The sequence below is a fragment of the Hypanus sabinus genome, chromosome 9 (assembly GCF_030144855.1).
Source record: "Hypanus sabinus isolate sHypSab1 chromosome 9, sHypSab1.hap1, whole genome shotgun sequence".
In the NCBI taxonomy this organism is placed as follows: domain Eukaryota; kingdom Metazoa; phylum Chordata; class Chondrichthyes; order Myliobatiformes; family Dasyatidae; genus Hypanus; species Hypanus sabinus.
Window position 1 is genome coordinate 118,133,937 of NC_082714.1, and position 21,942 is coordinate 118,155,878.

General features: G+C 38.6%; 1 protein-coding gene across 1 annotated transcript in view; it reads right to left on the bottom strand.

Moving 5' to 3' along the window:
• LOC132398909 (docking protein 5-like) overlaps positions 1-21,942 on the bottom strand; it is a 492,926-nt gene that overhangs the window by 100,449 nt on the left and 370,535 nt on the right. The window contains exon 6 of the mRNA XM_059978743.1: positions 11,582-11,717. Within this exon, the coding sequence (XP_059834726.1) occupies positions 11,582-11,717 (136 nt within the window). The remainder of the gene's footprint in view (positions 1-11,581; positions 11,718-21,942) is intronic.

Sequence of the window (21,942 nt, forward strand, 5' to 3'; positions counted from 1 at the left end):
TGAGGCAAATATCTAATCAGCTAATCATATGGCAGCAACTCAATGCATAAAAGCATGCAGAGGTTCAAGAGGTTCAATTATTGTTCAAAGCAAATGTCAGAAATGTGATCTAAGTGACTGGGACCATGCAATGATTGTTGGCACCAGATGGGGTGGTTTGAGTATCTCAGAAACTGCTGATCTTCTGAGATTTTCATATACAAATGTCTCCAGTGTTCACAGAGAATTGTGTAAAAAACAGAAGAACAGGGAGGGGCAGTTCTACGGGTGAAAACACCTTGTTGATGACAGAGTTTAGAGTAGTGATCACCAACCTCTTTAAGCCCAAGATCCCCTACCTCCGCCTTAGTGAAAGGCAAGATCGACCTACTAAACCATTTAGAGAAAAAACAGCTTAGATTGTATTTCCAACTTGAGGCCCTTTATTTGGGCTAATTGTATTTTAATTACATAAAATGCTTTTGTCAAACTTTCAAATTAATTTAACCAAGAAAACTCCGTAACTAGTATATCAAACAGGCCATAGCGGCATCGAGTTCATCCAATAATGCCTTGAATAAGTGGTGCTGAAGCACTTTTGCTTGAATCAAGTTTATCAGTATGACCACCAGCGTCATTACATGAGAAAAATCCATGGCCTTCCCAGCCAAGGGCTGCTGATCAATCACACAGTGATAATCCAGGAGGTCGGGAAAATCAGGGTCATTATGGCACAGTGCTTTAAAACCAACGTGCATACCGTGCATTTCTGAGGCCTTGTCACTCTGTGAATAACGAGAGTTTGATGAATCCCTGGATGTAATGCAAACAGCGCAGCTTGTTTGTATTTGTCAGAATGGCTTTCCAGGATTTTACAGCAAAGCAGGACTTGCTCACTTTTTTTGCACTTAAAGGAGAGAACAAGAGGTGAGGATATTTACAAAGAGTTTAAAAAAAAAATGTCTGTGAAAATGACATCCCCATTCATAAGCCAGTGCAAGTCCTTTAACACTGTCGATTCACATCCTCTGAGTAACGTGTTTGCTGGGCCTTCAACCCCAGTTTCAGCTACTCAACTTTCCTGGTATTGGTAAACTTACTGAGACACTAGTAAAAGTTTCAGGGGCACACAAGCTAATGACATCACTGTTTTTGTTTCCCATTTCTTGTACATTTAAGGAATGTTGGAATTTAAAAGGGGAGAAGGGTTGTAATGTGAGTATTATAAAGATAAGTTAATACCAATTAGGATCATGGTAATATAGCAAAACTCCCACTACAGAAAATTGTTTTTAAACTGAGATTGTTTCCGGGGTTGTGAGGTTTTCCTTCTGGTCTTTTCTGCCTGGTGCGCATTAGTGAAAATTTCTGTATGGCAATATTGTTTTACCATACTAGATAAGCTGTTCCTTTTGGGCATGAAGTTGTCGAGTGGTCCTTTTTCAAAGTAGAAGTTAGTATATATTTGCATCAAAAGATTTATCAGGCATAATGTATTTATTTTTCTTTTTTTTTCGGGATCTACTGGGACAATCTCAAAGATCGATTGGTTGCCAACTACCAGTTTAGAGGAAAATGGCCAAATTGATTCAAGTTGAAAGCAATGCGACCAGTAACTTAAATAACCACATGCTACAACAGTTGTGTGCAGGAGAACATCTTGAAATGCACAACATGTTGAACCCTGAAGTGGAAGGGCAACAACGACAGAAGACCATGAGCATGCACTTAGTGGCCACTTTATTAGGTGCAGTAGGTACACTGAGTGTAATTTGCAACTATAAATTGCAATAACAGCTACAATTTCCAGAGTCATCTTTATGTACTTTGTTAGGAGTATTCAAAACTCATACATGATTAAAGACAGAAAATCTGTCTTTGAAACTAATAATGGCAAATTTGCATTCAATAAGAATCAGTGGTACTAAGTTAAACCCAGCACACAGTTAGCTGTTTATGACAAGTTTAAATATTGCACTGAATTGACAAATAAGTATACATGACATTTGATTTTAGTACATAATTCACAACCACTGACATTGGGTTGGTGATTCACTTTAAGAAGCTGATCTGATATCATGACATAATTATGTAAAGTATTTATAATGCGCAATGTGTTCAATGTTTGGAGTACATTAAGTGATATGTTACGGCTTTTCTTAAGCAAAAACACCTCCACTGTTTTTAATTGTATAAACCTACATTGACCCTGATGCTTAAGGACAATTTCAGAGTTATTGAACATGTCGCACAATGCTGTTGCTTTGAAACCGCGGGAGTTCTGGAAACAAAATACCGTCACTTGGTTTGTAGAAGCCAAAAGGCCCAATTCATGCTACAAGAAATCACTGTCAACAACACCAAATATTTTTATGTGGTAACATCACTTAGGAACTCTACGACTGTGAGAGTGGTGAGTTGACTGGAACATGATAAACATAGATCACTGAAAACTGATGTTTTCACAGAAACTTGGACTATCAGAGTCTAATTGCACCAAACAGTTGCTCTCCTTGCCTGGCATCAGCAACGCTAAACCATCAGAGTTAACGGACCACATGCCGCCTCTCCTGGGAAAGTACCATCCTTGTTTTATTTTAAAAGAACTCTTAATGCAACAAATGCCTGATCAAGTTCACATAGCCCTCACCAATGCACCTGTGAAGGACTATCGGGCGCTTGCTAAAATGGCTGATAGTCTACACTCAGTTGGACTGTGGTACATTGTTCATCTTTTCTCTATCTCAATTACCCCAGTCGGCAAGGCCCCCAACATAAGAATGGCCACAGCTGTGAAACAGATAAATCCAGGCCTGTGATTTTACCATGCTTGCCTTTGTACGAACACTCAGAAGTGTAGACCACTTTGTAGCTTCAATATTGTCAGTGCATTGGGACATCAGAAGACTGTGAACAATGTGGGTTCTAGCTGCTAGTGGTGTTTACTGTTCATTATGGACATCTTTTCAGGGTGATGTTTCCTGTGTGACATGGGTGCTCAAGTGAGTGTGCTGTCAGCATGGCCTATTGATCAGAAGGCAAAGTGCAACAAAACCTCATTTGAGGCCCCCAACCGCAGCAGGATGTAGACTTACAGGACACAAAAATTGATGCTCTGCTTCTGTGGGTGATGTTACGCATGGGACTTCATCCTAGCAAAAGTGGCTAGACCACCGCTCGGTGCAGATTTTCTGTGTGCCCAAGGATCACTAGTCGATCTTAAGAACTACCAGGGTGGATGTCAAGGACTTTGGGTCATTACCTTGCTCCCCCAGTAAGTTCCTCAGAGTGACTCTGTCAGGCGTATGCACCACCGCATTTGAGTTTACTCGACTGCTGGGTGAATTTCAAGACCTCATGCAAGCCCACATTCTTCACTACAGTTACAAAAAATGCGGTCAAACACCACGTTCCCACAACTAACCCACCAGTCCATGTCCTCATGCACAGACTGAACCTAGAAAAGCTGGCAACCACAAAGTCTGAGTTTGCCAACATGGAAGGAATTGGCATTGTATTCCAGTCAAATAGCCCCTCCATATGGTCCCTAAGTCCGATGCTGGTTGCTGCCCATGTGGCGATTACTGACACCTTGTCAAGACCACTACTCCTGATCATTACCTGGTCCTACACATCCAAGATTGTTCAGCATGTTTAGCTGGAAACTTGATTTTTGCCAAAGTTGATCTAGTTAGGTGCTACTATCAGGTACCTGTGTGCTCAGAAGGTATTGCCAAAACAGCTGTGATAACCCCATTTCACCTCTTTGAGTTTGAGTTACACTCAAAAATGTAGCACTGACTTCCCACCAGCTGATGGACTCTGTTTTATAAAAATTAGATTTTCTTTTTGTTTACCTGGACAACATACTTATCACCTGTGCATCCAGGTCTGAAGATGTATCTCATCTCTGTACACTTTCCCAGCACTTAAGCCAACATGGGTTATTATTAATGCCATTTATCTTGTCAACCATTGATTTTTTCAGCCATCGCATCTTTACAGAAGGTGCAAAACCCATCCCATTAAAATTAGCTGCTATTATGGATTTCCAACCACCCCACACTACTATAAAACTATAGGAGATTTCAGGCATGGTGAATTTCCGTTAGCTGCCAAACTTATACTCCTCCTGTATAATGCACTTAAAGGCAATACCCCTAATCAAGTGCTTGACTGCTCAGCAGACATGACCAAGGTATTTGATAATACCAAGCAAGCTTTTTCCAATGTGACTCTATTGATGCACCTGCTCCCTAATGCACCTATAGCCATCACTACTGATGCTTCAGACTATGCCATGGGTGCTGTGTACAATCAGGTGGTTGGAGGTATCTGGCAGCCATTCTCCTTCTTCAGCTTATAGTTTTGCCAACCCCCCCCCCCCGAAAGGAAGTACAGCATGTTTGACTGTAAGCTTCTCAATCTCTATCTGCTGTCTGCCCTTGTCCTTTTCTTCCAGAGAGTCTGCATTTCAAAAGAATCTTTGACCACAAACCCCTCATGCACACAATGGCCAAAATATTAGACCCTTGGTCTGCATGGCAGCAACACCCATTGGCCTACATATCAGAGTTCACAACTGATATCCAACATATCTAAGGGAAAAATAATGCAGTGGCTGATTGCCTCTGATGGCCAGCCGTTGAGGCCTTATACGCAAGGGTTGACTATGCCGGCATGGCAGCCAACCAAGCAGATGTGCAGGATTGGCAGTCATGGGCCTGTGGTTTGCTGAGATTGAGTTTGGGGAAGTTGGGGTTTCTCTCCTGTGCGATGTCTCAACCAGTCACCCTCACCCATAATGCTTGCAAACTGGAGACACACTATTTTTTGACACCATACATGATACATGGAGCTCTAGAAAAATAGAAGGCTATGGGTAACCCAAGGTAATTTCTAAAGTAGTTACATGTTTGGCAATGCATTATGGGCTGAAGGGTCTGTATTGTGCTGTAGGTTTTCTATGTTTCCATGTTTCTATGTTTCTAAACATCGCTTTGCACATCCAGGCCAGAAATGCTCACAGAAACTGGTTGTACTAAAGTTTGCATGGCATGGCCTTAAAAAGGACATGTACAATTGGACTGCAGTCTGTGTGGAGTGCCAGCAGGTAAAAATTAATCATCTCCTATGGATCCTGCTGGGGCTCAGAACAGCTTCAAAAGAGGATCAGCAGTCATTCGTGGCTGAGTCGCTATACCGGCAGTCGTTATAAGTGCCAGGTGATTTCATTCCTGATGTGAAAACCATCTGGTCGGTCTCTCAACAGCATTCCACTCTCCTCAGTAAATTCAATTCCTTTTTACCTATTTCTACCTCTCACCATGACTAACACCACACTTGAATTCTTTCTGAACTACATTCCACCGCATTTGTTTTGTCTGCGAGGATGCAGACAAACATCCCCTTAAGCCCCTTTATGATGGCCCGTTCTTTGTTTTGGAATGTTGAGAAATGATCTGGATAAGGAAGGTAAACTTGAATGTATTTCGGTAGTGTGGTGAACTATGTGCCTGTCGGGACACGCCCCCTGCTGACTGCTCCTGTGGCTCCTCCCACAGGCCCTGTATAAAGGAGATCTGAGGCCTGACGCTCGGCCTCAGTCTCCAGGACATTGTATGATAGACACTCACTCCTGGTTCCTTCTTCCAGTCAATAAAAGCCGATATCTCGCCTTACGTTTCAGTGTGAGTTATTGATGGTGCATCAGGTAGATCGCCTTAAACCAGCCCATCGAGATTTGGACAATTCTGCTAACATGCCCCTGATGTCACAACATGACCATGAGTCACCACACCTCTGGATGAGCCAGAAGCGCCTGCTGTTACTTCACCGAAGGAAGACAAGATCCAAGCTCAGTGGCTCATCAGAGCTCTGGCAGGGTCATGATGCAGTTTTTAGTGAATTCTAGGTTGGGGGGGAGGGCCTTTGTCAGGTAATGTGATTGGTGGAAACGTACATAATTCACGACATTGAGATGTGGTTCACTTTAAGAGATCACCCTGATGTGATTAAGTAATTACATAAAGTACTTCTACTGCACTTTGTGTTCAGTGTTTGGAGTACAATAAATGAGTTGTTATTGCTATTCTTAAACATAAAATGCCTCCATCATTTTAATTTGTGAAAATCTACAATAGCAGCCAGATATTTACCATTAAATTTGGTGCTTTATTTTGTTACTACAACAGAAACCATCTCATAATGGACATTATATCACCAACACCATACTGTGTGTCTCAAATATTGGACAACTTCTCTCAAATACATTTTCAAATACATTGTGTTTTTCCTTTAGTAACATACTTTTGCAACTTTGCAAATGTGAACTTGCTCCTGAATGAGACTTACAATTTTCATCTCATTTTGCTTGTATTTGATTAATGCTTACATTTTAAAACCTTGACCTGTATCATGGAATTTAATCTGACATTCTTTTGAATTGGGCTACGACTTGCATGCAGTTACAAACCAATTGTTTGTTAGTACACATAACAAATGTTTGTTTTTAATATGAATATTTGTTCTGGATGACTGCAATTACATCTCCCCAATCTGAATTGTCTCAGCAGAGCCTTTTCTCTTCGACTCAGCAACTGGTTCTGCATTACAAATACCACATCCAGTATGAGACATTTGGAATAGGTACAGACCTTTTGTATCCAATGTTGCAGTCATCATCAGCATTGGTACTGAATGGAGTTTCTCAAAAGTAAACAAGCAGGCACACTGAATCCTTTCATCAGTTGATCACAGACGAACTAATCTCCAGAATTATTTTGATTTGAGAACATTGTCCAAGTCTACTCAATAGAGCATTAAGTAGAAGAATTTTTGCCAGTCTAATGTTTTTGCTTCATACTCAAGGAGATTATTGCTACTAATATGAAACAGAAAACATGTTACCTTGTCCATCTCTACTCCCAACAGCTTTATCTAGGCATCTGCATTAAAGGAAATATGCTATCCTCTCTACTAGAGACACTTGGCTGGAAGTTAATGATATAAACACAGGGAAATATCAATTAGGTTGTGGGTTGCTCTTGGAGGCTCATTTGACATAAAATATTCTCTCTGTTCACCCCACTGCTCCTCACCTATGAGGGTAAATTCATCCTAATTTTCTTCACTTACAACCTCCCAATCCCAGGTCTCATTAGTCTTCAGAAAGAAATAAATAACCTGCCTCAGACTTTGGCATACAAACAAGTAAATCTATAGAAAGAAATTGATTGTAGGAAGGTACTTCTCTTGCAACAGAACTGAGCTATTATAAAATATACATGCGTAAGTACTTTTTTCAAGAATTTGAAGAGCTTCCCAACCAGGATTTAACTATTACTTACAAGCATTGAGAGTTCAGTAATTTGTAAGTAATATTATTGATTCCTTCATAATCAAAGTAGACGGAGATTACCTTTACACTTTTTTCCATGCTTCCTTATGACAGAGTAAGGCCACATTAGCCTAATGATTCTATACCAACAAACAGAGAAATCCCATCCTCAGTATTTTTCACTGTAACCTTTTCCCTAAACTCCCCCCAGATTCCACTACCTATTTTAGAAGCAATTTGTGATATCCAATTAACCTACCAGCCCACATATCTTTGGAATATGGGAAGAAACTAGAATACCTGGGAGAAACCTATGTGCTCACAAGGAGGAAATGCAAAGCACAGACAGGCAGACTGGACAGGATTGAATTTGGGCTGTGAGAGCTATCAGCCACTGTGCTGCCAGTAATATTTTTAGAGCAAAATCCATCCATGAATGCCCATACCCTGACCAATCCACTTCATTTATGGCCTTGTTTTTCAGTCTGATATACTGATATTCAAGATTTAATAACACCATCAACTACAAGTAGTTCACTATAATGGACCATTCATCCAGAAGGTGGAAAACATATGCAAATGTATTTGTGACAAAATGAAATAGATTAAGGTAGTAGAATATATTTCTTACTTTGGTGTCTACTACTTTAAGAAAGCACTGTCTATTATACCACAAATGAAAAAGCTGCATGTGCTAAGAAATCTGAAATGAAAACAAAAACTGCTGCAAGCCCTCAGCTGGTCAGGCAGGATAATTCAATAAATATTATAAAAAGGGCAGTGCATGTGATTTACTAACATAATTTGTGTAAGTTAAACTAATTAACATAGTTTGTTAATGTGCAGCTGTACTGAAATTATGGTAAATATTGCAGAATGTATAAACCGAGTACACATATTTTTGAAATATGAAGAAAATATTTTCTAATTAGCATATTGTGAAGAAAAAATCTGATTTAAGTTCATGTTTTAAAAATTTCATTTTTTGACACAATCGGATTGCTGCCATATTTTACAACAACAGCATGGTTTTAAACAGTTAAAAATTTGTACCCAAGTTCAGGCTAATGATTCTGAGACTATCCCTGCTGGCATCTTCCCTACCTTATAAACTTAATTTACTCAAGCAACATCAATTGCAAATCTTGATTAACATTGAATTTCAAGCTAAAGTTTAGAAGGCATATTTGGTTTATGTTCACATTCGTGAGTGTACTTTTTAATGCGGAATTCCATACAATATAAAATTATCTTGTTGCTCCAAGAACATGTGATCTTGTTAATAGGTTTGTAAGTTGTCCTATTTTAGCTCACATTAAAGTCCAGAATGATATTTAGATTGGGATGAAGGTAGCAGTTTTCCTCCAACTATATTTGCTGCTATTTATCAATGTAAAAACAGCAGCTTATATTGAATTAGGCTGTTTGAAAACTATTGAGGAATATCTCTACAATTGGAACTCTGCCCTTGACTGAACTTCCTTTACTCCATTTGACAACAGCAGTTGCTGGCCAACCTTGCTGCATCTCCTGACCTTCAGTGATAAAAAAAAAACATATCTCAAATAAAAGGTCTTGGGACCAGAGAGTACGTTCACTGAAACTCTAAAACTTAACAGTGAGAACTTCAGTCAGAAATCCACAGTGTTGCTGCCATATCTGGGAGGGGAAGGGTGTACCAGAAAACCTCACAGATGCTGTAGTAATAACCATCTTCAAGAATGGAGGTTAGTCCAACTCTAGTAGCAATAAAGTGCTGTCCCTGATGTTTGAACAAGGAAGATCACTGTTACTCAACTGCCTACTCACAGAAGCAGAAGAGCTGTTCCCCAAATCACAGTGTGGATTCTGTCCATCCAGAATTACAATGGATGTGATTTGTGCTATGTGTCAGTTCCAAGACAACTTCAGGGAGCAGCATCAGGGACTATAGAACTTCAGCTCCCAGCTTTCTTTATAATATGGGGATATTGAGCACATTTGTGATTAATTCAACAACTAAGAAAAGATAAACCATAACCATAATGGCAAGAGAAATACATAGGAAATAATTCAATTACACACAATATGGATGAAAAGTTGAAACACAAACTTGGTCTTCTTGATGCAAGCTGCATAAAATAAAGGCAAGGTTTTTTTTTAAGAAAACAGGTTTTCTTTGTTTTACATGAAACTTGAGACCAAAGGAACTTAGAAAGTGATCAAAAAAATTCCTATTATATCGAATGTATTACAAAAGAACAGTTAAGCATTTTCAGGAGTTACCTCAAATAATGATGAGTCAGAGTATGGGAAGCATACAAAGAGCATGACATCAAGTCATGACAACCTTTTCTGCAATGTCAGCAAAACAAAAGAGCTGGTCAATGACTTCAGGAAGGGGTCAGTGCACATGTGCCTATCTACAGCCATAGTGCTGAGGTTCAGAGAGTTGACAACTTAAAGTTCCTCAAATTGAAACTGTTCTGGTTCAGTCATATGCCACTGCCAAGAAAGCTTTCTAGTGTCTCTACTTCCTCAGAAGACTAAAGAAATATAGCATCTTCCCTTGGATCCTCACAATTTTATTTTGATACTCCATAGAAAAATCCCTGACTGAATGCATCACAGCCTGGTATGGCAAATGCTTTGCTACACTGCAAGGAATTTCAGAGTTCTGGACACAACTCAGCACATCATGGAAACCAGCCTCCCCTCTAAGGACTCTAATTACACTTCTCACTGCCTTGATACACCTGACAACATAAATCAAAGTTCCTACCCACTTTAGAATTCTCTTTTCTCCTCTATCTCTATGAGGAGAAGATACAAAAATCTGAAAGTGCATACTGCCAGTCTCAAGGACATCTTCTGTGCACTGTTATAAGACAACTGAAAATGTCTTTAATATTATAAGATGGACTCTTGACCTGACAATTTGCTGTATTGTGAACTTGCACATTACTGCATTACTGTTCACCTGCACTACATTGTCTCTGTACTGCAGTATTTTATTCTGCACTCGGTTATTATTTTACCTTGTAATACCTCAACGCACTGTTGCAATACATTTAGCCGTATGAGCGGTGTGCAAGACTGGCTTTTCAATGTACCTTGGTCCATGTTGCACTAATAGAGAAATGAGTGCACCAGTAGGTTACACATAGGTTGGATCATTCTCTCTAGACTCCTTGGGGGCATTAATCAAAAGATATCCAAAAATATAGGAAGGATATGGAGGCTTTGGAGAAGATGCAGAAGAAGTTTACCAAGGATGCTGTGTGGATTAGAGGGCATGTTCCTTACCATCAGTTTGGACAAACTTGGGCTGTATTCTCTGGAAAGCTGAGTGGTGATCTGATAGAGGTTTATAAGATTATGAGAGACATAGATAGAGTAGACAGGCAGTGTCTCTTTCCCAGGATTGAAATCTCTGATACCAGAGGGCATGCAAATAAGGTGAGAGGGAGACAATTTCAAGGGAGATGCGAGGGGTAAGATTTGTTTTCTTTTTACACAGAGAGTGGTGGGTATCAGGAATGTGCTGCCCGGGATGGTGGTAGAGGCAGTTACATTAGGGACTTTCAAAAGACTTGAATGTGAGGAAAATTAAAAGATATGGACATTGTGTAGGTAGAAGAAATTGTTTTAGATGGCCAATTGATTATGAATTTAATTGGTTTAGCACAGAATAGTGAGCTGAAGGTCTCATTCTTGTGCTGTGCCGGTCTTTGTTCTATGCTTAATGTGTGTAATAATTCCAAGAGTTATGTAAATACAGGAGCACTTCAGGAGATCAGCTAAAACAATTCTGTTTCTAAAATAGACACCAAATGAAGGACATTAGGTTGTAAAGTCAGTATAAATGAAATACAAGGAAACCATAGAAATCAGAAGAAATAAATGAATTTTAGATGAGTTATACCTGACTCAAAACTGACTAGAATACAAAAGCAACTCTTAAATAAGACTACTGAATTGCCTTTCAGAAGACTGATGATATTTTACATGGGATTGTTTTCAGACTTAAATGTCTCTATTAAAGGATTTTAAATAGTTCATATTTAAACATTTTGCTGTTTTATACAGAGTGTGGAAATTCATTATACAGAGATACTGGGATATTTGAGCTCCTTAAAACGGCTAATAAAACATGTGCTTAGGTTTCTCCAGCTTCCACATTAAAGCACAAAGTGATACGATGTGTACTAAAGGCACAAGAGGAATCGTAAATATCCTGAATCATCCCACTAACCAATGAATAAACATCAGCAGTGCACATACCCGTGAGTTTTTCTCCCTCTGTAGCATCTGCTCATGTTGCTCAGCAATGGCCAGTGCAGCGGAGTGAACTTTCTGATAAATTGCCTCACCTTCTCTTGTTTGAAAAGTAAATAGTCCTTCTCCTGTGTCACACATTCTGCCAAGATACAAAAAAAAATGATCCTAGTTTTAACACATCACTGATACTTTTGGAAATCAGAAGCATCACAACTTTTCATTTTCTTTTCACTACAGTCCTATATTCAGAGAACTAAATTACAGAGTTTCAGAAGATGACAAGCTCAAAAGGAATTTAACCCAGCATGTATGCAGTTAAATACAATAGGAATTAACCCATAATAATTATACTGTTAGTGACATAGCAACAAGTTTAGAATTCCAGAAGGGTTTCTTACTAAATATTTATTAATAAGGTAAAATTCTTCTTTGTTAGGAAAGCAATCAATGCTCACCATCAGATATCTATCTGTTCTAATCTTATTTACCAGTACCTGATCCAAAGGGCAATTATTATATCAGTGCCCAAGAAGGGCAGGGTGGCCAGAATTAACTCCTCTCTCAGCAAAGTGCTAGACCACTGCAATTTGCCTATTGTCACAATAGGTCTATGGTAGGCATGATCTCATTAGCTCTTCATGCAGCCCTGGAAAATATTTATGTCAGGGTGCTGTTTATTGACTGTAGCTCAGTGTTTAACACAATCATTCCTACAGTTCAGATTGAAAAGCTCCAGAACCTGGTCCCCTCTGAAACTGGATCATCGACTTCCTAACTGGAAGACCACAATCTATATAGATCGAAAATAACATCTCAACCTCGCTGATAATCAATACTGATACACCTCAGGGATGTATGCTAAACTCACTGCTCTACTCTCTGTACACCTTAGCTGCATGGCTAGGTACAGGTCAAATGTCATCTTTAAACTTGCTGTTGATACAACCATTGCTGGCAGAATTTCAGATGGTGCCGAGAGGGTGTACAGGAGCAAGATATTGGCTAGTTCAGTGGTGTCACAGCAGTAACCTTGCACTCAAGGTCAGTCAGACTAAAGAACTGATTGTGGACTTCTGAAAGGTTAAGACAAGGGTACACACACCAGTCCTCATAGAGGGATCAGGAGTGGAAAAAGTGAGTAATTTCATGTTTCTAGGTGTCAGTATCTCTGAGCATCTAACATGGACCCAAAATATAGATGCAGCAATATAGACGGCACAACAGCAGCTAAGTTTCATCCAGAGTTTCAGGAGGTTCAGCAACATCAAGGAAATTGCCGAGATCCCAATGCTGAATGATATTGTCCAGGGACAAGAGAATTCAATGATCAATATTGTGCAGAGAGGGAGAATTCTACACTCAGTATTAGAGTGGGTGCCTGGCTCTGTTATTGGAACCAAATGACCCAACATCACCAAATTTATAGACTTCTGGAAAATGCACTATTTTAACATTGTCGTTAACTTCATTGGACTTTTTCTCTGGTCTCTTGCTGCATATAGCAAACCTCTACCTCTCAATAACCTCTTAAGGAATTGGGTTGAAATGTCGCTCCAGTGATACATTTCGAGATTTCATCTTTGGTGCATAGTACTAATGAACAAGATCTCATTATCTTCAGCTCTATCACTGATAGCAATATTGACTTTCACTTTCAACATCTGGCCATTTTGCTTTCTTCTGCATCATCACCCAGGAACTCGATGTTTCAGGAATATCCCCATTTATTCCACATACATAGAAAGTTGATCATATTTTTCAAGGCTGCAACACCCGTTGGTTCTCATCATTGCTGCCTTTCCAGGAGAACTCTGTCATCTGCAACTACCAGAACATCTGTGAAATATCTTTAAAATGTTTTAACTTAATATATAACAGTATCAACAATGTTCCTCTGAACTGTTCCCACTTCTGCATTGCAATATAGACCTTAGGAACACTCTGGCGGTCAGACGCCTGATGTCCCACTTTGTCCCTGGACTTACCATTGAGTCCATTGGCATTTTGTAAGTAACTTGGTAGAAGAGCCTGAAGCATTTTCTAGCTGGCCCTCTGATTTACACCATTTATAGCTGCTGTATCTAGCACAGTTCAATTCAATTAAGAAGAGCTGTCCATCATCGTTTAAAAGGTAAGTCTACATAAGTCTTTTCTGTGAATGTTTATTTTGGTATATGTTTCTTGTTGTAATTAATTGGAATCAGATTAAAAATATTTTAAAATAAATTTACACTTTAAAAATATACTTTAATATACTAATAACTGTTTCTAAACCAGAAGATAAATAAAGGAAAAAAAAAACACTCTTTGATAGCATAATGCAAACTGAAATTGACAAATAGAATTCCTTCCAGTGAAGTACTAGGGCATGTACCTGGAAAGGACAAATAGAGTAAGAGAATATACGTTATGTGATATGATGTTAATATCTAGAACTGAGACCAGCAAAAATGTACATCATCCTGTCACTGTTGACTGTTCCCACATCTTTCTGTCACTGATCAAGATAAGGATCCAACTTTTCACTTGCTTGGATACTAGCGGTTACTCTACTGATCATTCTGAAATGCAATGCTTTTTCAGAAGCCTTAGTAACATTCTTGTACACTAAATTCAATACATTACCCTCATCACCTTGCCTTATTCCCTCCAGAAAAGAAATCAATCTTGCCTGGCACAGCCCTTTGAACATATATACTGACTGTACTTAATTAAAATGTGGTGGTTTAATTTGTCCTTCTGATGTTTTTTCTCTCTCTTCAAATTATACTCATGCTTAATGCTTAGTTGTAAAGGTAATGTGGTGAACTACATATACCTGTCTGGACACGTCCCCTGCTGACTGCTCCTGTGGCTCCTCCCACAGACCCCTGTATAAAGGCGATCAAGGCCTGAGCCCGGCCTCTCAGTCTCCAGGATGTAGAATGGTGGTCAACCACTGCTTGTTCCTTCTTCCAGTCAATAAAAGCCGATATCACGCCTTTACGTCTCAGAGTGAGTTACTGATGGTGCATCAGGTAAAGAAAGCAAAGCTTATACTAGTGTGTTTTTCTTCTTTCAAGATGCTTATCTGTGCAGTATTATTAGGATCAAATACTATATATTTAATAAAATAGCAGGTTATGCTTTCGAGTTGGCACTGTTTCTAGTTCATAGTGCAAGGGGCTAGAGGCTTCTTCAAAGCTTATAATGACTCACTTCAAGGATCACTATGACTTCCTGTGCATTGCTAGCCAGACTCTTACTTTCAACCAAGGGTGGAGCTCTCCTGATGATGTCTTTCTGTTGTGCTCAAGGTTATGTAACATTCCAAGGACAGAATTTATAGCTGCATAATTTTTGCAAATAATTGAATATTTTATTACAGGCTTTAAAATTATTTCTTCACACCCCAGTTAAATTTTCCACTGTTATTAACCCTTCCCCTCAAGATGATTCTTGCTTTAGATGTGCTGCATAAAATATCAAGTTGTATCAATAACATAAATATGCATCAAAATACTCCATGGTAGTATTTCCATTGTTCTATTCCCTTTTGATATCTTGTTACATTGAGAATTAAATGATTCACACAGTTCCACATTCTTTCTCCAAGTAACTCAACTAAAGATACATGACAATATTATAATTAGGCAGGTTCACTCCTGGAAGATCTTATGTCAAAACATTAAGTCATTGTAAATCCCAGTGATATAAATGCTATAATCTATGCTCTACATGTTACTTCATCCTTTGAATTCCTGTCCATTGGGATTAGACTGCCAGGTGAAGCTACTTATTTGACTCATCTAGGAGCAAGTTGTAACAAGCAGTTATTAAATGTAGGATCTGGGCTTTATGGGGCTTGTGCGAAGATTCAGGCTAAGTTACACAGTTGTCCAGCCCATTCCCTCCAGTAAAGCACTAACAGTTAGCCAATAATTATGTTTGGCAATAAATTTATTAAATCCCAGTCATTAGGAATATTTTTCACTGATGAATTTTTAAGTAATTGATGAGGTGTAATTACTAGATTGTGCTTATTTCTTCTGAGGGACCCTAATGTTTAGTTAATAATAAACAAATACTAAATACTTCCAACCAATGTGTAACAGTGTGAATAAGATAATCATAATTTCACTACAAATATAACAATAATGAATTCATTATATGCTTGAATGACATAAACTTTGACATTTTAATAAAGAAGGAAGCTCTATATAAAAATTCTACTTTCTTTTTCTTTTCCTCTCCTTGTGGAACACAATGCCTACAGTAACAGACACTTACTGAGTATTGTTGAAAGTCCTATCTATCTTCACATTTACTGTTGTTTCCAGCTATGGTGGGTATGAAAGCATCATCCCATCCAGATGGCTGGCCATAAAACCACAGCTAGCAGCAGCAGTAGCAAACCTTCAGCTGCTAGTCAAAAGATCAGTGTCTGGTTCAACTTACTTTGGCAGATAAGGTGATGTCTAAGATCTAAATATCATTCCAAGTGGCTCAAACTGACTGACTGGGTAAACAGCTGAGGTATGAGTCTTCCATGGTGAATGTTCCCCAGTCTTCAAGGAAACTAATCAACTTCCTGAAAGAAAATTCCATTTTCATTTGGCTTAAAAAGCTAGGTCTTTATGAAAAGGCAAAGAAAAAGCATTTCAGGATGTATATTGTATACATTTCTCTGACATTAAATGTACCTTTGAAACCTTTGAGGTATTGGATCTCAGCAAGTTTTTTTAACACAATGAAGGGCCAAGAGGCCCTCACAGGTACAGAACCTATACACAGCTAGGTTAGGAAAACCATGGAATAATGGAACATGGACCATTTGTTAGCACAGAACCCGTTTTAGACCTCAGAATGCTCTTCATTTTGGATAGGATAATCGCCTACCAGGTGATCCAAGGAGCACAAATTTAATATGCTTTCAACTTGGAAACCATCAGTCATAACCAGAGATTAGCATTTTGACATCAAAGTATATGGGAGTGTTGGTAGAGTTTGGGTGGTAGTGTTGGTGGAATGAATGGTTATTTGAAATCATACATTTATTCCCTTTTTATAGCAGAGGTATGGAATGATATGTTGTTTCATTTGCCAATGGGATGCCAGCATTTTAAGCCATTCCCGATGGGAACTTTTTGTTGAGGTCATTCATTTAGCTACCTATTCAATTTTGAATTCATGAATAGACTGCATTCCTGCTTTATGCAGATGCCAGACAATTTAAATATTCAAAAACTAGACCAGATCTTCTCATTCTCTAAAAAGTTTTAGCAGCTGATATGCAATGTATTAGTTCTTCAACAGGCTGTTAAGTTTCACTAGTGCATGTTTTAGACATCCTTTGTTTAATGGTTAAAAATATAAAAGGAAACTGTAATTTAGTCACCATAATTCTTTCCTCAGGCAAGTAAATTGCCAATGTGGCAAGTTCAAGCTCTCCTAAAATGTTGCCTTCTGTTTCCTGTGAGACTTTACTCATTTTGGAGTTTCTCTTGTTCAAAGTAAATTTATTATCGAAGTACATATATATCGCTATGTACTATAGATTCATTTACTTGCAAACATTCACAGTAATTACAAAGACACACGATAGAAACAATGAAATGCTGCACACAAAGATGGACAAGCAAGATGCAAGTGACAACCAAATGTGCAACTCCAAAAGAAAAAGAAATAAAATAATAAATAAATAAATAAATAAATACTTTGAGAACCAGAATTGTAGAGTCCTTGAAAGTGAGTCTAAGATTAAGTTCAGTGTTGAGATGAGTGAAATTATCCCCTCTGATTCAGGAGCCTGATGGTTAAGGGGAAATAACTACTATTGAACCGAGTGATATGGGATCTTTGGCTCTTGTACCTTCTTCCTGATGGCAGCACTGAGAAGAGAACATGGTTTGATTGGTGGAGGTCCTTATTGATAGATGCTGCTTTCCTGCAACAGTGCTACTTGTAGATGTGGTTCAGTCATGGGGAGGGCTTTACCTGTGATGGACTAAGCTGCATTTACTACTTTTTGTAGCCTTTTCCATTCAAGGACTTTGGTGTTTTCAAAGGCAGTTGTGATTAGATTTGTGATGCCACCAGACAGTATACGCTTCACGGTGCATCAACAGAATTTTGTAAAAGTTTTAGATGACATGCCAAAATTTTGCAAACCTTCTTTGTAAAGGCACTTATGTGCTGGACCCAGGAAAGATCCCATGAACTGATAACAACAAGGAATTAAAATTACTTATCCTCACCACCTCTAATCCCATGATGTGGACTGGCACATGGACCTCCAGTTTACACCTCCTGTAGTCAATAATCAGCTCTTTGGTTTCGCTGATGTTGAGTGAGAGGTTATTCTCATGACACCTTTCAGACATATTTTCAAGCTCCCTCCTATATGCTGATTTGTAACTAACTTTGATTTAGCTAACTACAGTGATCTTATCAACAAACTTAAGTATGGAATTAGATCTGTACTTAGCCTCAGAGTCATAAGTACAAAGCAAGTAGGGCAGGGGGCAAAACACATAGGCTTGTGGTGCACTTGTGCTGATGGTGGAAGAGAGTGCTGCTTCTAATCCAGACTGTCTGGAGTCCACAAGTGAGGAAACTGAGGAGCCAGTTGCACTATGAGGAACTATGGTTCCAGTTACAGTTGTAGCAGATCTAATCGCATTCAAATCAGCCCATATAGAAATCTTTCTATGAAAAAAGTAATGAAATAAGCAACTGCAAACATGTTTAAATTTTATGAATTTGCATTAGTTTTAGAACATTGTACAAATACAGTCTGGCAACCTGGCATGCCTGTGAGTCCTGTAGTAATCTCACTCTACTAGTTCAGATGATTTCCAGGCCCAAAATCCACATCAGCATTCTTGGCATCTGAAGCAGCGTATTCAGATTACAAATTGATAAAGCCCATTCATATCTTCATTTCATTCAAACCTAATTTGGTTTCTGCTGGAATAAGAAAGTTACTGCTTCAGAAAACATTCATGCGAATTTTTATAACTCACTCTGAATTAATATAGCTTAGTCTATCACAGGAAAATGTATCTGCCCCATTGAGTACATATACAAGGAGCGTTGCCACAAGAAAGGAGCATCCATCATCAAGGACTCCCACCGGCCAGGCCAAGCTCTCTTCTCCCACTGCTGCCATTGGGAAGGAGGTACAGGACACTTAGGTCCCACATCATCAGGTTCAGGAATAGCTATTATCCTTCAACCATGAAGCTCTGGAACCAGTATGGATAACTCCACTCACCTCAACTCTGAACTGAACCTACAAACTATGGACTCCCTTTCAAGGACTCTACAACTCACATTCTCAGGATTATTTTATTATTTATTTATAGTATTTACAATTATCTATTTTTATTGTATTTGAACAGTTTGTCTTCTTTTGCACATTAGTTGTTTGTCATTCTTTGTAGTTTTTCACTTATTCTATTGTATTTATTTTTGTTCTACTGCAAAAGACTGAAGAAAATGAATCTCAGGGTAGTATATGGTGACACATACATATTTTGATAATAAACTTACTTTGAACTTTGATTTTCTACATGAGGATCTTTATAAATCCCCTCAGTAAGATATATTACCTTCCAAAGGCAAGATCAGACACTGGATCAAGGTCCCTGAAAGTTATAAGTGTTGTAAGCTAACTAATTTTTATTATTGCGGTGCTTCCCACTTTGAACTGTCTAAATCATAAAATAAAACTTTAAAGATTATTTAAGATATTTTCATGAAATAAAACAAAGAAATACACTTCTTTATGTCACTTCATCCAGAGAAAATTTTCTCAAAGCTATTTAATGTTTTGTTATACAATATGCTAATTTAGAAATGTGCAAGTTTCTCCCTGTAAAGATAGCAAATAATTGTGAAAATTATTAAGTGGACAGGAAACTAGGAAACAGAATTTAAACTACACAAATTGAAACAGTTTATTAATCTAACAGAGACAGAATACACAGAACTTTCAATTTGGATTCATTTGAAAGATTCTTGAAACCTTGATGCTTTGGTTCCAAGTTGTATAGTAGGGCAGCTAGTACATTCTGTGCCTCACAGTTGATGCACCATCAATAACTCACTCTGAGACGTAAAGGCGAGATATTAGCTTTTATTGACTGGAAGGAGGAACAAGCAGTGAGTGACCACCATACTACATCCTGGAGACTGAGAGGCCGGGCTCAGGCCTTGATCGCCTTTATACAGGTGTCTGTGGGAGGAGCCACAGGAGCAGTCAGCAGGGGGCATGTCCGGACAGGTATATGTAGTTCACCACAACAGTGCTAGCGATTTGTGCTCAATTCTAACTTGTGGTGTTCTCTGTAGGGAATTTATATGTTCTGCACGTGACTGTCTGGTTTTCCTCTGGATTCTTTCCACATCTGATAGAGGTATTTAAAATTATGAGGGGGATAGATAGAGTTGACGTGGATAGGCTTTTTCCATTGAGAGGCGGGGAGATTCAAACAAGAGGACTTGATTTGAGAGTTAAGGGGCAAAAGTTTAGGGGTAACACGAGGGGGAACTTCTTTACTCAGAGAGTGGTAGCTGTCTGGAATGAGCTTCCAGTAGAAGTGGTAAAGGCAGGTTCAATTTTGTCATTTAAAAAGAAATTGGATAGGTATATGGACAGGAAAGAAATGGAGGGTTATGGGCTGAGCGCAGGTCAGTGGGACTAGGTGAGAGTGAGCGTTCAACACATTCTAGAAGGGCTGTGATGGCCTGTTTCCATGCTGTAATTGTTATATGGTTATATGGTTATCCCAAAGATGTTTAATTCATCGCTGTTATTTGTCCCTGTATGTAAGTCAGTGGCAGAATCTCGGAGTTGATGAGAGTACGGGGAGTATAAAAAAGTGGGGATTAATGTAGGATCAGTATAAATAGTTGGCTAATGGTTCACACAGAGCAGGTGGGTTGAAGGGCTTGTTTCTGTCCCACTTCTTTATGACGTAATGCTTTCTTAGACCTTTCTTTACTCAGGATTTTGGAATTGCCTTCAGTAAACATTAAAAACATTGGTTTGTTGTGTCTGTGTGAAACTGAACCAAGTTACTGATTTTGAAAAGTGAAACCTCTTAGAAGGATCAGAACCATTAGTCATGCTCTTGTTTACTTGTAAAACAGGGAAAACGTCCTACCCTCCAAATCTACTTTAGTGCCAGTGCTGACTCAGTGATAATACAACCTAGCTTTGATACAGAAAACTACGGGGACAAATTGAACTCTGACTACTTGGACTCAAATAATCCAGAGCAGTACTGAGCAAAAGTTATTGTGGGAAAATACTACTTTTCAAATGATACTTAAATCTACTATCCTGCTTCCTTCCTAGGAGTACATAAAAAATCCTGGCATAGTAATAAAAACAAGATGTGAGAGTTTTGATTTGTAAACTCCCTTAATTAATATTTGTCCTCCAAACATTTTCATTGAAATGAATTGGATGAAAGTACCACAGGTATGATTGCTAAATTTGCAAACAATGAGTTAGATAGAGTACATCAGTACATCCGTATATGAAATATAGTGACATAATAGATGGTCGTGAATCAGCAAACTAGTGCAAGATAAGGCACTTGTTAGACTAGTACTCAAACTTAAACTTAACATCAGCAAAACTAAATAGCTGCTTGTTGACTTCAGTAAGAGGAAGGAGTGTGAACATATGCCAGTGCAGTGGAGAGAGATAGCAGCTTTAAATTCCTATGTATTAACGTAACAGACTATGTCCTGGAGCCAGCATAGAGATGCAATTATAAGAAAAGTGCAACAACATCTTTACTTTCTTTGGAGGCTAAGGAAGTTTGGCCTGTCACAGAACATTCTAAAAAATGTCTACAAATGCAGTGTTGAATGTATTCCGACTGGCTGAATCATGGTCTTGTGTGGCAATTAGAATGTACAGGATATATTCTTAAACCAACTGGCAAAACTCTAAATTATTACAGTTCAGCAATACCGTGACTGCTTTGATCGCTCTGCACTAAAGTGGATATGACAAACTTGACTTTGAACTATATCAGTTTAAGGAGGCTATAAAGGGATATAGGTAGATTAAGTGAGTGGGCAATGAACCAACGATTGGAACGTAATGTGGTATATTCTACTTCAGCAGAGAAAAAAGAAAACATATTGAAATAGTGAGAAATCATTTGCTCTGAGATGCAAAGGATCTGCATATCCTAGTGCACAATTCACAAACCTACATGTGTGCTTCTTGCATCTGAAGTTCCATACATAAGTAAGGAATTTATGCTTCAGTTATTTAGAGTGGTGGTGACATCACATCAGGAGTTCTGTCTGCAGTAATGGTTCCTTTACTTAAGGAAGGATTTAAATATATTGAAAGCAGG